Genomic DNA, 15,755 nt, shown 5'->3' with positions numbered 1-15,755 from the left:
TAGAGTCTTTCCAGTGTACTATATGACATAGATGCCAGACGGGTATCCAGGCGAGACCCTCTGTTTGACGCCTTAGCCCACGACGATTCAGGTGTAGTACCCTTCTCCAGGAAGCGATATTAAGAATTACACGGCGATGAAGCAAGTGACAAAGAGAATGACGTAGGATGCATCGCAGTATCACAAGGTCTGGCGAGGATCCATGTGCGGTCTTCAACGTCCTGCAGATAGCCAATCCTCTTATAGTTCCAAATATGTCGTCGAGCTAATGCCCGACGATGCTATCATGAGTACCGACCCCGATGCATGGTGCGATTTTAAGCTAAGAGCAATGGTATAGGTGTATTCTTCCTGGTTAACTTGATCGATTCCACCGCACGGGTGTTGCACGAAGACCTGCGTGGAGACGGGTGCCCAGGACCTGCGAAGCCATTCGCGTCTTCCACGCGCCTGAAGGCGAGGCAGATGACTTCTTGATATCTTGATCGGTTCTCTGTGTTCACACCCCGGGTAATACGCTCCGCTTTTGGGGGGTAGGCAATGTCTCCGTGAAGGAAGAAAACGACTTTCACAAACTGAAGTCAACCCCGACGCTGAGGTGGCTCCTGAATCCTTCTCTTGACGGGAAATGTGGATCTTTCTGCAAGCCTCATGAATGAAAGCGACCACCCACGCACCGAGTGCCTCAAACGCGGCCTCAAATAGCTGGTTGGTCAGGTGCAATGATCCTGAAGCGAACCCAAGGATTTGAGGCAATGATATAGTCAGCGACAAAGACTACAAGAAGTAGCTGTCCGTCTGTCTCACAATCAAATCCCGGAAGATCGGTCTCTTCGATGAACCAGCCTGGAAATGGAAGTACCATCAAGTTCTTTTCGATAATTCCGCGATCAACTCTAGTGTCAAACGCAGTAACTGGGCTGAAAAGCTTGATTAGATCCATCCACTAGCTCTAATGCAGACACCGATACCGAAAGATAGCTGAGAGCCGTGTCCGTCTAAGGTTTGTGGCAGTGTTTTGCTGTATTGGTCATAAATCATATATCACTATCATCGGATAGTATTCTCAGGGCGATCAAATGCCAAGATCCGAACCCTGAAGATGCTGTGTCAATGACGGGTGCGAAAGAAAGGAGGCAACACTCAGCACAGTATTCAACTCTTAACAACCAAGGAATTATGACGCATACAGGCGACGCCGCTAAGACGTGAAATGCTAACCCCAAATCGTACGTTCATCCAAGGCTACGTGAACGGCTGGTATTCGTCTCTCTCCATCTCAAATTTTTGGCCAAATTATCGTTGATACATTTCCAAACGAGGATTCGCCGCTCTTTCTGCAAAAACCTCAATATCCGAGGAAGGATTCCGCAGGACTCACGGCGGATGAGATCGAACAAGGTCATTTCCTTTGACTTTGATGGAGATTTACATTGGAGAACCTCGTGCCAACGCCCTTCCTGACTCCGGATTTGCCCTTGAGCAATCAAATCCGAGACATACGGCATCAGGAATATGAGTTGTGATTTGGTTACCTCTGGAGCTTTGTACCCCGACAAGAAAAATCTCCCAGTTCTCACATACTTAGGTGATCCTCCCCCGGACGCGCAGAATACGATTCTCTCTGAACCACCAAAAAGCTCTGCATGGGCTGGAAGACATACCCGAAGGACAGTCAAGCAACCCCCCTCCAACAATGTGTCCAACCCCATCTTTCTACTACACAAATCCGTGCCCCAATTCCCCCGCCTGTCGTCAAATTAAGCCCAAAGCCGTTTGAAACGGTGGTGAGCGGGGGCTGTCTAAGACCCGCCCCGGGCCCCGCATACCCCCGGGCGGAGATCGCTGTGGAGACTCGGCAGTCGGCGCAACGGGCCGGGACACAAGCTTGCGTACGGTACCGGCATTGACATGAGAGCGGTTGGTGTTATGCACCTGCCACCTGCATAAGAAGATCTGGTTCAATTGAAGGGAATCTGAAAGAGTCTGGTACTACCAAGGGCAAACAATCATGACAACACCAGTATCAAAAGTCAACTAAGATCGACACCGGTTGAGTTTAGTTGGGTGGGTAGACCCAAGGGAGAGAAAACGCATCTCAACACATGGCGAACGATCAATCGATCGACTTAACTATCCTACCTAGCAAGCTAATTGACCGACTGTGAATACGAGAAACAGAATGCACATCACAGCACAGCACAGCACAGCACAGCACAGCACAGCAATATCGAACACACTATCCTGCTTCGCTGGCTCTGCATACGCGCGCTGCACCTAAGGTGCCTATACTACAACCTCACCGACATCGCAGGCGCATCGCAGACCGTCCCTCTCAATCCCACCTCACCCTCAAAGGAGACGTTCCCCCCCTCTCATGGAAATGCTTCCAGAAACGCAGAGTGAGACATTAGATACCACGTCAACGTACACTAGGTCCGCCGTTCTCGGAAAAGTCACGTCCCAGCCAGCTAAGACGAGATCAAAAAAATCCACGACCGCTTCCCCCAAGACATTGGGATGGATACCTACCACCTTAGTATTCTGCCCAGCCCCCCCACCAAATACTCCTGCATCAACCAAGGCACAGAAACCACGTGCTCGACAACGGCATCCCACGAAAACGATAGACCACCAGAAAAAGCAATAAGCAATTAAAGATCTCCCCCCATCGTGGCACAAATCATCGCACACGGAGAATCCTCTCTCTACCCTTTCGCCTCCTCCCCCCAACCGCCCGGCGAACAAAAGGTCCCTTCCCTCCCCTCGTCGTATGTTGCACGAGGGCACATGACCGCGCAACATGCATCAGCTTCGCTTACAACGCTCACCGCCGCCGTTCGCTGCTCAGACGCCCGTAGCTCAGCGCTTGCTTGCCCAGCAGCGAGGCGGTCCTCTCAGCTTTCCATGTGTTCGTTCACCTTTTTGCCTCCATCGTAGATCTACAGGTCCACCGTCCACGAGTTTTTCTCGCCTCGAACGACCAGCCCTATTCTTCCCCCCAGCCACCTGATTTTCTTGTTTGTACCTGACCTCACCTTACCTTGCCGCCGGTAAAAATTCAACAAACAAAGGCACGTAACCGCAACCGCTTCAGGGAAAGCCCTAGAATGATTCCGCCGAGACAAGCATGCCTTAGCAGATACGAGCAGGAAGAAAATCGAGTGAACCAGACTCTCACAAGTGTGTAAGTCAAAGAAAGCTCTCCCAACGCCACCAACAGCCGCCAGCCAAATGCTTTCGGGTCTCCATCACATCGATAGTAGGTTAGTAGGTAGACCACGGGCACTCCGTCCCCCATGGGCCATGGGCCATCCCCCCGGTCCGCATCCCGCCACACACCACAACTTTCCATCGTTACACCTCTTCAACCAACCCGTGCATTCCTTCCGCGTCGCCCCGCGCGTGCGAGTGCTAGCTAGCCTAGCGTGCCCGTCATCTGCGGACGTTTGCTTCATGGCTCGTGCCGGCCGTAAACGGCGGGAAGGGGAGGACGATGAGAGACGGACGGGGGTGGACCAACGGGGCCACCATGTCGAATCACAGATAGCGCCGTCCGAATCACACGCGCCTAGGCCGCATGCGGGTTGTAGGGCGGCACGGCGGTTGGGTCCAGGGGTCCAACAGCTCTTTTTCTCTCATCAGAGAAAATGGGATTTCTCGCAGACTGCCAGACTGGCAGTCAGTGCACGGCCGATCATGCCGGGTAACTCTTCATTTTTTTGACGTGCTGTGGGTAATTGACTTCCAGATGTCTAGATGGAGCGCACGCCATCAGATCTTAGACCATTGTCGGTCGCTGGTGGCGGCGAGGTGGACGAGGTGAGTAAGGCGTGGGTTGCGAACAGATGTGACGGGACAAGGATATTCTCGGCGGTGATGATCTCTGCAGATGTGAGTGCTGCAGTAGAGGTGATCGGATGGTTGACTGGGGAGAAGCCGGGATTTCTTTCATGTCTATGCCCTCCCCTGCCAATTGCCCAAAGAGTGCTGTTCGTGCTTGATACGATGCTGCGAATCTGCCTCTTTTCGCATTCTTGGGCGGATGAAAGAGTCAGTTCACCTAGTTTCCCCGCCCGCCCAGAGGGATGACAGGACAGGGGTAAGCGAGCTCTTTCACGGCGCAGATTCCGTGATGCCACGAGGTGGTGTGTTACTCATCTGCTCAGACATGTCAAATTCTCCAATGGAGATTCGAATGTGAGCTTCTCAACTTCTCTTGGTCATAGTCAAGCAGGCAACCCTCATCATATTTGAGAGCAGAGACCGAATCCTCGGCCGCATCGACTCATCGTCACGGGACGCGGAACTCCCGAAATATTCGAATTGGCGACCTGCGTTAGATACAGGTCGGGAAGGTGTCGTTGGCTTAATGCTTTGGGAGGTTTATTCCCGCATGGCCTCCCGACAGTGGAGAGATATATGAATGGAGGATTCGCATGTCAAGAAAGGCGTTTTGGGAGCCACTTATCGACGATTCTGTACTCGTCATGCCGTATGCGAGGGACAGCCGACTGCCAATAAGGACGTCAAAGTGGCACAGCAGCCTCCCATTCGTTGCACAGCACCTTGTGGTCCCCCGACTTGTAAGTAAAGCTGACGATAGATAGCGGCTTGCGCGGCATGGCTAAAACTTCCATCTTTATGGATCCTGCTGTGATCCCGAGAAGCGCGGTGTCTAAGTGTCTAATGTCGTGAGATTCGAAAGCATCTGAGAATGACGTCTTCTCGTAGTTGCCGTTGCCGTTGCCGCTGCTCCTGGGGTGACGGCTACTCGCTTTCAGGCCGCTCAAGCCGGCCATGCGTTTGCGCATCTTGCGCTGGGCAAGCACAAGAGATGCAAACGCTGTGATTCTACCACGAAACTATTGGAAGAGTAGTGGAAGTCGATCGCAATAGTTTTGAAGTGTCATACGGCATAGATAGGCCGGCCAGCTCGGCTCGTCCTTGATGCCACTCGGCTGCTTCCTGGCGTGTGAGATCCTGACGTTGATCTGAGCGATCGAATGTAAGATGGAGCAGCAATGCGTGGGGCGACAGTTACCAAGCATCCAGGCCCCCCCCCAGCAGCAACCTCGAAATAATTGTATTGTGGATGGTCAAACGTGGTCCGTCACGAAATGAGATGTGATGAGAGTTTCGAGTCAGTCGAGTCCATCTGACAAGATGGGATGCCATGGCAGTATTTGATATAAACATCCTTCATCGGTTGAAAAAACCAAACACAAATGTTAGCACGTTCGCCAGGCTGACTAGGCCTTCCGTGACTCTCTGAGCATGAATATCACTGTTGCATTGAAAGTGTGAAGTAGTCCAGCCGCACAATCCCAGCTTCAGCACAATTAAGTGACCGGACCTTATTGACAGGGCCAGGAGCCACTGTGCCGTGAGGCTCGGTCTCGTGTGATGGATGTCGATCATTGGTTATTAGTTGGTTCTGCCATTCAAGGGTTGGCCAGATAACGTCTGCAAGAACGATTTTCGTGCAGCGAATGATCCTCAGCCCGTGCTCGATTATTTGCTTGATGACTACCGGAAGGAATCATCATCCTCGCCCGGATGTCAGATGGCTAATACAGCTGGTATGAAAGCGGAAACTCGACCGGGAAGATTACGTTCTTGACGGCTAGAGAGGCTAGTTCAACGGCAAAGCAAACACACGACCCCTGCATTGAAGCCAAGACGATGTACAACATGGCAGGGGTGGAGGAGCTCTGCCCATCAACCACCAAGTGTGTATCTTCCGAGGCGGAGGAGGGCTCACCAACGCTCATGTATTGCCTAGTTATCGTTGAGATCAATCCGAGAGTCGAGTTTATGATCTCAGCGAGGTCCAGTTGGGTTGCAAGTCAGGCTCGACTACTGCTCGACAAGGTTGCCACAATACATGCGAATATTCCCGTAGTGGCGTACTGCGTAATATACAGATTCCAGGGGTCCCGGCTGCTCGATGGGAAAGCGTTGCCGTTTGATATTGATGTCTCTCAGCCCCCTCAACGGTGAATATCTTGCAAGGTGTGCTGGCGCCACAAGAAGCTGATTTGACAAGTCGGACCGGCCGCCCTATTTCACGCTTCCACCGGCTGCACTTCGAGCATCCGAATTCAAAAGCAACATGGTGGCTCGTTTGCATCTTCTCAAGGACTGTCGAGACCAATTGGGTTTTCGTTCGATACCTTGGAGGTAGCACGAATGCAAACGAGGTGTCAGACAGCACACATGCCAAAATGGTCGAAAATCTGTGATGTAGGTGCCTGACGACCCGGCAAACGAGCTTACCCAACAAGCAACTAGCCGTCAAGATAGTTGAGGCACGGTGAACATGGTGGTTGCGGCGGGGAAATTGACCACCCGTTCCGGGGTAGCATCGTGATGGTGAGGAGGAGAGTGGAGGGCACGTTACGTACCTGAAGCTTGTGCATCAGCTTGAAAAATTGCTCTAAGCGACGCTCAATGAATGAGGCGGCCGTGGGTTGAACCATGCTCTCAGTATGCAGCCATACCTTAATCCGTACTTCAGTCATGCACGGGGAAGCGGCCGGTGAGGTTGCATGGTGGACGAGTGTGAACCTGATTAGCGGCCGATGAAGGTGCAATAGCAAGGCTGTCCCGTCTGCCCGTGTCATTGGGCTGCCATCGGATGGTTTTTCCCAGGGGCATTGACGAGGAACTGATATCCGGGGTCCAGAAGGTCGGCCAGACCGGGATGGGTAACTCCAATGGGTGTGGCAGAGGAGCGAATTGAAGTGACAGGTCCGATGAATAGGTCGATATGTGCAGCAACGTCCGTTCCTTCGGCCCTGGCCCTGAGTGAGACATGTAACGAATGTCCCGAATGGCATTGAACGTTGGTGATGTAATAGAGTGCGTCTCGTCGTAGCGACGGGATATTGCGATGGGCCTCCGACCTCGTTGTTGGCCAATTCCCCACAATGGTAGATACGTTGAACAGAAAGGCCAGCATTGATTAGCTCCTCCATAGGCGACGCCAATTGAAGTGGTTTGAGTTGGGTGGTGGAATTGGGAAGCTCTATCTGACACGGATCAGGTCGACGGGGGGTCTGTGTTGTGCATAGTGTTCGAGGTAGCAGTGATCGTCTCGCAGGCACAAAGAACCAAAGGCGGGCAGATGCAGCAATGGTGCAGCCTCAATCCTTGAGAGAGCTGGTCTGTGTGGACGGACCGGGAGTCCTAGGCAGTACTCCGTCAAGGCTAGAGCTGCGGATGGGAAGGTGGATGGTTCGGAGTGAAGCATTGCACGTTGCCAGGCCGTCGAATTGCTCCATCAGTGTGCAGAGTGCAGACAGGGCGAGAGGGCGAGAGGGAACACAAAGTTCCGAGCTTCAAGCGCAAGTGGGGATTGGTGATGAATGGTGGATGGTGGCCGCTTGTGTGCCGGCCAGCGGGATGTGATTCCAGACCCGTACCGGCAGAGGCGATGGCGAATTCGCGATGGATGCAGAGTAGTGGCGTTCGTTCGAGTCCAGCCCCTGGAACTAAGGGGCCGATCGAGTTTGTACGTTGTAGATGTAGCGGGAGTGATGGGTTTGACGTTGCCGATGAGAACTGGCGATGTTTCTGAAACTGGAGGGACGAGGTCGGATGGTGTGTCACTGGCCAAACAGGACACACACAGAATGCCGGGACAATGGAACAGTGTAAATGGATGGCTGAGGGATTCCGACTTGTGCATCAGAAGAGGGAGCGGTCCACTGAGATATGCCGTACCTTAGATACATACCTACCTGCGTTAAGGCAGGTACTCTATAGTTGACAGGAGGAAGGAAAGAAGCAACAAAGTATTGACTCCGTACTCTGTATCCGTAGAGGAAGGCACAATTGATAGAGATCCATGAGGTGAGGTTGGAAAGATGGCACAGACGGGGAAACCAGCGAGAGGTAGCGGCTACCTCCAACATTGCCGCCGTCCCGAACAAAAGACACAGACGCCAACCGTACCGACTACTTTTGAGTGGGTCCGAGTGGATCAGTCCAACGGGAGGTTAAAAGCGACGAACCAGTCAGACGCACGTTCATGGGCATCCTTGCAATGCATCTGCTGAACAGCAGGCACATGCGGCTCCGGATTGGCCCCATGCAAGTTCCTTAGGCGCCATCACCCTTTCCTCGGCGCGTAGACTGTTCAACCCCGGCTCCCTGTCGTCCCTTCCCCCTTCACCCTTCCCCTCATCCTCGTCCTCTGTCTTGATTCTCCCTCTCCCAGTCACTGCCACTCTACGTCTCCATGCTTCAAACCAAGCTGCTCCCAAGCCTCTCTCTCCTCCCCCAACCATGCTCTTTTCCTCGCTTCCCGCCGCTCTGTCAATGTCGGTCTTTCTATGCTGCGCTGCCTTCCGACCCTTCGATAGGCTCTCAAGCCTGTTCAAGAGTCCGTCCTAGCAACTAGTCATCCATGGCCACCGAGGCAAATCAAGCCTGTTTGTGCCAGGATTTACGACCGTGACCATCGCCGAGAAGAGGGGAGTCATGCCACCGGTCCCCCGTCTTCAGATTTGGATACCTACAGAGTACACACTACGTCCCTCTCTCTGTGTAGCTACATAGCGCGCATTTGACATTCCACAGCAGACCTGTAAGGTACCTTTGCTGCCCCCAACGAGGCATCTGCTGTCTTCACTGCCTCATTGTCAACCATTACTCGATACAGCAATGAAAAGTCAAATCATCAAGGGGGAAAGCGGAGCTGGATTATCCAAACCGAGACACGCTTGTTGGAGAACAGCCGCCGATGGGACGTCACTGCGAGTCAAAGACCAGACGATTTTTCGGTTCGATTCTTCATCTTCTCCTTCATTGTCCTTTCTTTGTCTCGCTATCCGTAGTCTGGGTATTATCTTGGAGACTAGAATGATGAGATGGTGGCCCGGCCGTCACAACCACGAGACGGAAAATTCAAGCTGGGCTGAGGGCAGCCAGTGCCGCCTCAGCTCAACTTGATAGGTTGATATTCCTGTCGACCGCGCGCGCGCGCACATACGTACATACGCACGCAGGTCAAGCAAGCATCGCAAGCAGCAAGTAGCGGCAGCGTGCCAGCAGTAGCAAGCAGGATCTCGCAAAAAAAGAGAAGAGACTGGCTGGCACTGGACTGGCTAGCACCGCGCGAGAAGAGGACCGGAGACCTAATTATGGCAAAATATTGATGTACTGCCCTGTTCAGACACACTCTGCTTGCCTCGATATTCGTCAACTCGCCCAACCACGCCGCTCATCGCATTCAACCATCTCCACCATGCCATGACCCCCGTCGTCCTGCTGCATATTCCCCAATTCTGCCCCCCTCGGCACGCGGTGGCTTGCACCTTGTACACCTTGAGTGGTCCCCTTCCACTGGCTTGACAGGGTCCCTCGACGACAAGCACCCCGGTCTATGCAGCGTCTTGGCTCGTCCAGATGAGCCGGACCGTATCCGCTCCCAGATACCTCGACCGTTCACTGAACAGCTCTAATTTTATGGTCAAGACTGATCGTCCAGTGACAAGTCAGCTCCAAACACTTAGGCGCCATGCTCCATGTTGCTTGACTTTCTTCCTATTTGGCTCCATCACACCCCGTCCACACCCCCCTTCAAGCAGTAGCCTCTCTTATTTTCCATCGTCTTTTCCATTTCCTTCCCTTTTCTTTTCCCTTTCCGTCGTCTGTCCGTAAGCAAGAAAACCCTCTCTCCTGCTTGTGTGTGTGTGTGTGTCTGTGAAAACCCCGAGTTGCACACTTGACAGATTCTTCCTGCAAGACAAGCGCCGGCACACCCCCTCGACTAAGGCTTATCCAGTGAGGTCTCTCTCTACGTCCAACAACGTCAACTTCAACAGAGACAACCTCATCGCTTCACACCCTCCTCCTGCGTCTATAGCGTCTTTCCCCCCCTCCTCAACACGTCCCGACAGACTGTAACCGTCTTTAACACGCCGGCTCCCAGACTTTCTTCTCTTTCTTCTCCTATCCTACCTTTATCCGGTAACTCACTGGCAACGAAGAAAAAAAAAGAGAGAGCACCAGCCCCGCGCCGTAAAAGAGAGACATTAGAGTGCAACAGCACAACCAGCAACCGTAACACGACAGCAGGCAGACGATACCGCTACTCTAGGACGCCTACGAAGAGCTTTTCGCCATTCTCTAGAACCTTGAAACGTGGAAGGACAGCCGGCCCGGGAACGGACATTGAACAGTGCTTCATGTGATGGTTGGATTGGAAGAGGTGTAGCTTCCCGACTGCCTTTGGTTCGCCACGAAGCAGCCGGACGGTGCTGTGATCGTCGCGGATTGGTGAGTAGACCTGTCTCACAAGAGTCACCCACCTGTCTCTCGGCTTAAGAGGGCTCAAAGATTTCCGGCCTGGCGAACACGGACCTGCAGCCGTTGCCCTGCCTTGAAGTTGTCCTCCCCAAATGCAGCTTGCCGACTAACATCGCACCGGGTCCCAGATCGAAATCCGAAAAAGGATATAGTGCCATCATGTCCGCCTCCGCGAGAGACCGAACCGCTACCGTCAGCTCCGGACAGTCGTCACAAAGAGGTCGGAGCAATGAGATGCAGGATTTCAACATGTCGCAGCCCAACATCATGCGGTACTTCGAGCCATGCGCCGCCACGGCGTCCATGTTCTTGTATGCCCAGGGCTCTTCCATCGTATGCTGCCACCACGATACTCTCACAATAGAGAGAAGATTTTCGAGGCACTCGGACGAAGTGCAGTTGCTCGCGGTTGATACGCAGAGCGAGATTGGAGCCGGAAGGCTGGTGGTCAGTTACGACGCCGGACAGACAGCCATTGTCTGGGATATTATGACGGGCGACGAAGTAGCCCGATTTGCTTCATACGAGCACTTGACAACTGCCGCCTGGATGCGCAACGGCAATGTCGCATTTGGTATGATAATCTCTTAGCAAACTCACAAGGTATTCGCTAACAACCTGCTCTAGGTAATACGCAGGGTAACATCATTCTGTTCGAGCCCACAACATCAGAGCATATCTCTTCGAGGACGATTGACCAGATTGCTGTAACGGCACTTGCACCAGCCGCAGACTGTAGGACATTCGCGATTGGGTAAGCTCGAAGAATCCCAAACGGCATTGCAAAGTGGCTAACTCTTCTTAGATATCAAAATGGCTCGCTGTTAGTCGCAACTCTTCAGCCGCGTTTCACCATCCTCCATAACCTAGGCACATCGAGAGCACCTTCGCCCATTGTCACGCTCAACTGGCATGCCTCGTCGTCTCGGCAAAAGTCGGACATGCTGGCATCACAGACCCATGATGGTGACCTCCGAGTTTGGAGTGTGTCCAAGTCGTACAGCAGCGATGACCCCGCCAAGGTTGTGAGAATCCTTAAGCGCACTGATAACTACCAGACCGGCCCCAACTGGATGGGTTGGTCGAAGAACGGCCGCATTATCCAACATTCTGACTCGTACGTCATTCTTTGCCACTTGAGGCTTACGCGCGCGCTTAGAGCTTGCACTGACTTTTACCACACTAGGGAAACACTATCGTGGGATGTCCGTACTAAGCACGTTACTTGGGATAGTATCCCGACGCTCGAGCATGTCAGAGGCCTGGCCGTGTACGGCCCTGGCGCCAGCCTCTTCACTCTGGGAGCCAACAACACCGTACAGCAATTCGACCTCAACACCCCATCCATTATAGTTGCCAATGTACAGCACCCGGCAAACTTGTTGCCGCCGTCACCGCCTGTCTCGATAGAGGAACAGCAAGGACAAAAGACATCAACAACCATCGTTACTGACTCGGATGCCACGTCTGGTTCAATTGAGCTTGGCATTTCGGAGAGCGACGAAGATCATCTGTCTCCCTTTGACCGTATAGTTAGCCGGAAGGACACGGGCACGCCCAAGGCGCTCGACCCCTACGATGCCGATACCGCAAGCGCGGCTTCTAGCCGCAGTGGACTGTCTTCCATCTCGCGATCCTCCGGAGGATCTCGGACGCCCGGCAGGTACCCGTCGTCGGCAGTCTCTCGGGGCATGACTGAAAACACCTACATCTCTGCTGGTTCGTCTCTTAGATCTTCTGCTGCACCTTATCAAGAGCGAGACATGTATTCCATGAGCGGAACCTCAATGATGAGCGGCACCTCCATGTCCTCATACCGGTCTCGTCGCTCTAGGCCATCCCGCCTACGCAATGAGGTCTTACCGAGCCCTGTCGACAGCAAGGTTCAGGATCTGTTCAAGTACACCAGGAGCCGGCTTAGCGACATTCCTTACAAACACCCGATTGGGGGTGACCACAGCCGACTCACGAATGACGATCTCCGCAAGCAGATGCTGAGCACCATTTTTGGATGGAACAATGAGATTGACGACTTGGTCAGGGAGGAATTGAGTCGACACAATGCTGCTTCACCAGCGCGCATTCTACTGATGAGATGGTTGGGCGACATTGACGCAGATGTCATGGCAGCGAGCTCGGCCTCAATGACTTCCTCTGACTGGATGTTGTTGGCCCTCAGCGGTATTGGGGGCCAAGCCTCGCAGCACAAGCTGGGGCGCGCCTACGTTCAAAGACTACTGGAGCATGGCGATCTCCATGCCGCTGTCACCATTCTAATTGGCATGGGTGACCACAATGATGCCATTGAGATCTATGTATCCCACAAGAAGTACATGGAGGCGCTTATCCTGACTTGTCTCTTTTATCCCGCCGTCTGGGAACGACAGGCAGCTATCATCAAGAAATGGGGCGAATGGGCTGTCATGCACGGGCAACAGCAGCTTGCCGTGAGATGGTATGTTTCCTCTACTGGGTGAAAATGATAGGACCTTGCGCTAACAGATTTCCCCAGCTTCGCCTGCACTGGTGCCGAATCTGATGAACCATGGACATCTCCTTCTGCTGCCCAGGTGACCTTCCAGAGCATCAACCAGAACATCAACGAGAGCATCCCGGAAATCTTGTCACCTCCCCTTTCGCCTCCTGGCATCAATCGTGGACCTCAACGAAGCATCGCCAAGACGTCCGCCCTGAAGCTCATCACGTCATTCGGTGAGCAGCAAGGGAAGTCAAAGTTCTTTTCTCAAGGAGACGGCGGGCAGACTCCTATCGCTGCCGGCCCAACACCCATCGCCGATTCTGCAGTCTCCCCCGGCGGTTACGATGTTACCACTGCCTTCATCCGCCCACCAAACCGAAGTCAGTTCAACACCCCGAACTCGGCGAGATCTGGAGCATCTGCCTTCAGTCGCAAGCGTCTTCCTTCCATCGGTGAGATTCCGGGAGACTTGTCACGCGAACAGCTTCAGGTCGACGTTGAGGAATCTCGACGTGCCATGCAAATGCGCATGTCCTCCGCCGAACAAGACAACCTCGCTGCTGGTTTGTCTTTGCAGCGAGCTGCCACGGCGAGCCCGATGATGATGCGTGACCAGTACAAGAAGATCACCTCACGGACGAGAGAGATGCCTCCACCATCTCCTGATGCTAGAATGATCATCAAGATGGAAGGCAGCATGGCTCAGCGCAATGGTTCCCGAGACCGCAAGCCGAAGGGCCTCCATCTTGAACTTGCGGGTCTGAACAACATGGCCAACGAGATTACCTCTCCCGAGCAATCTGTGGCATCTTCCACCCGCTTCCACTGGCCTTCCCGGCGTAGGGGACCCGGCTCTGTCACGGGCTCCGTCACGTCTCAATCCACTACCGGCAAAAGCATCCGCAGCAACACTACGGGTGGACGACAAGACTACATCCACAGCCTTGATACTGCCCAGCGCCTGCAACAACGCAAGCAGCGAAGCCGACATGCCAGTCGAGAGGGCAAGCGGGAGGGCTCCCGTGGCCGTGACCGTGACCACAGCCGCACTCGCAAGACGTCTTCTCGCGAGGCTTCCGCTGAGCGTGGTCGTGCCTCTAGTCGCAACTGGCCCAAGGCAAAGCGCTCCCCAACCTCTCCCATCCCCATGTCACCCGAGGATCTCATCAACTTGAGTACGCCCAAGTTTTTGCCAGATGTTGGGGATCCCGTCACGGTGAGAAAGTCTAGCAAGAGCAGGAACGGTGCCAGTCGCGCTTCCAGCCGGGGTAGTCAAGGCCGCAACAGAAGCCCCGAAGGCAGACATCGCCCTCCTGCGCTTGAGCTCCGCGGTCGAAGTGCGGACCGAACTGGCTCCCACGCCAGGTCACCTTCATCTCCGCTACCGCTGTCAGCCAACCTTGTCCACTACCAGGGGTCTGAAGACGAGGAAGACTACGTCAAGGCTGTCGTTGCCCAAGAGAACTTCAGGAACAGACATAACAGAAGCACCAGCCAGCATGGTTCCCGCAAAGCGCTTTCACCTGAGCTCACCAGAGAATTCCCCCGACGAGACCGATCCGAGAGTCGCCGTCGTCACGCTGGTGAGAACCTTGACCAGTCTCGCGATGTTGCGCCTCCCCAACCCAAGTCGCGTGCTGCCTCTACAGAGCACGCGGGAGACTTGAAGGCTATGAAGGACGAGAGGCAGCGTAAGAAGGAGGAAGCTGCGCGCGAACTCGAAGAACGTCGCAAGTCTCTCGCACAACGTCCCTCGGCGCCCCCGATTCCTCACCCCAACCATATCCGAATCGGTATTGAATCATCACCCAGCGCCGTTGAGCTCCCACCTCGCAGCCACACTGCCGACCCAACCGTCAGGAGCATGTATGCCCGCAGCACCTCGAATGTACACATTGGGCTTCCCGCAACACCCAAGGCCATGCGTCTAATCATCGAGTCTGACAAAGACAAGAACAGCATTCCAGTGCCCCCGATCCCGGCTACATTTGCTCAGAGACACTCCCCAGTGACATCTCCTCAGCAGCAGTCTCCTGAGAAAGAGCAGGCTGCCGAGACCCTTACTCTGCTTCCTCAGACAACTTATCAGCTTCCCTCCACGGTCTACCAACCTCCCAACCGCGGAATGATTCCTCGCAGCATGTCAGCTCCGCCCATCCCCCCGGATGCACCCTCCCCTAGAGGTCCTAGCGCCAGCAGCAAGGGGCTTTCTCGCGGCCCTTCCATGAGAAGAGGCCACTCGGGGGAGATCCGCACTGTCGACGACATGATCCGAGCCAGACGTGCCTCCCAGGAAAGCAACAACTACGGAAGCATCCCGCCGCCGCCTCCTCCTCCTCCTGCTCCACCAATGTTGAAGGAGCTGCAGCACCTTGCGATGCCTCCTCCCCCACCCCCGGCGCCTCTCCCGTACACGGCCCACATCAACCCCGTTACCATGGGTTCCGGCATGATTGAGATTGTCATGGACGATGATGACATTATACAAACGACTATTGCTGCTCCCATGGACACAACAGTCCCGGTTCTTCCACCACCTGCCCCGCCTGTGTCCAAGGGCGGCCACAGCAGAGGACGCAGCTTCTCTGAACGCGACAATAGCATCGCCGGCCGATTTTCCAAGGCGACCGACCGCTTCAGGTCTGGCAGCCGCAACCGCAAGGAGCCCTCGGCGCGGCCTCGCGGTCAGGAGGAGTACGAATACGCCCCTTACGAGAGCGTCCCCATGCCAGTGAACTATGGTCGCGAGTCGATGCGGTCTCCCGCCGCCATGGCGCAGAAGAGCTTGCCTACTGGCTTGCACCACAGCGAGATGATCTGATATGATCTTCTTGCTGTGAAACTGCAAACCCTCCCCCCCAACCCCTTAATTATCTTTACACGTCACGTTTCGATTCGTTGCATGGCGACAGGCGTTTTTTCGATGAATCTCGATACCATTACTTTTTTCTACGACAGA

The 15,755-nt window shown here is 54.2% G+C and overlaps 3 protein-coding genes across 3 annotated transcripts; 1 reads left to right on the top strand and 2 right to left on the bottom strand.

The window, feature by feature from the left end:
* Positions 1 to 5,742: 5,742 nt before the first annotated feature.
* Positions 5,743 to 7,132, bottom strand: BDP55DRAFT_381394 (uncharacterized protein). Its single transcript, XM_060567164.1, has 2 exons — positions 6,404 to 7,132; positions 5,743 to 6,290 (listed from the first exon to the last, which is right to left on the bottom strand). Exons 1-2 carry the CDS (start codon positions 6,978 to 6,980, stop codon positions 6,064 to 6,066), a joined length of 804 nt encoding a protein of 267 aa, XP_060433563.1. The 5' UTR covers positions 6,981 to 7,132; the 3' UTR covers positions 5,743 to 6,063.
* On the bottom strand, positions 7,097 to 8,082 carry BDP55DRAFT_381288 (uncharacterized protein). The gene is made up of 2 exons (XM_060567163.1): positions 7,742 to 8,082; positions 7,097 to 7,670 (listed from the first exon to the last, which is right to left on the bottom strand). The coding sequence occupies exons 1-2, from the start codon at positions 7,917 to 7,919 to the stop codon at positions 7,213 to 7,215; spliced, it is 636 nt and encodes a 211-aa protein (XP_060433562.1). The 5' UTR covers positions 7,920 to 8,082; the 3' UTR covers positions 7,097 to 7,212.
* Positions 8,083 to 10,476: 2,394 nt separating this feature from the next.
* On the top strand, positions 10,477 to 15,617 carry BDP55DRAFT_545363 (uncharacterized protein; the record flags this gene model as incomplete). The annotated part of the gene is made up of 5 exons (XM_060568563.1): positions 10,477 to 10,891; positions 10,945 to 11,071; positions 11,123 to 11,434; positions 11,504 to 12,772; positions 12,830 to 15,617. 5 exons carry the CDS (start codon positions 10,477 to 10,479, stop codon positions 15,615 to 15,617), a joined length of 4,911 nt encoding a protein of 1,636 aa, XP_060433561.1.
* Positions 15,618 to 15,755: the final 138 nt, after the last annotated feature.

This window comes from Colletotrichum godetiae (assembly GCF_030913485.1).
Source record: "Colletotrichum godetiae strain CBS 193.32 chromosome Unknown BDP55scaffold_7, whole genome shotgun sequence".
Classification (NCBI taxonomy): domain Eukaryota; kingdom Fungi; phylum Ascomycota; class Sordariomycetes; order Glomerellales; family Glomerellaceae; genus Colletotrichum; species Colletotrichum godetiae.
Note: the sequence above shows the minus strand (reverse complement) of the source record. Positions and strands in the feature narration are given on the sequence as shown.

Bases quoted from the DNA above. Each gene is read 5' to 3' on its own strand.
- BDP55DRAFT_381288 (XM_060567163.1), bottom strand. From the start codon at position 7,919: ATGTTGGAGGTAGCCGCTACCTCTCGCTGGTTTCCCCGTCTGTGCCAT. The intron at 7,671-7,741 runs GTATGTATCTAA...GGAATCCCTCAG, and splicing joins ACCTGCCTTAACGCAGGTAG to CCATCCATTTACACTGTTCC.
- BDP55DRAFT_381394 (XM_060567164.1), bottom strand. From the start codon at position 6,980: ATGGAGGAGCTAATCAATGCTGGCCTTTCTGTTCAACGTATCTACCAT. The intron at 6,291-6,403 runs GTAACGTGCCCT...CTTGACGGCTAG, and splicing joins GATGCACAAGCTTCAGGTAC to TTGCTTGTTGGGTAAGCTCG.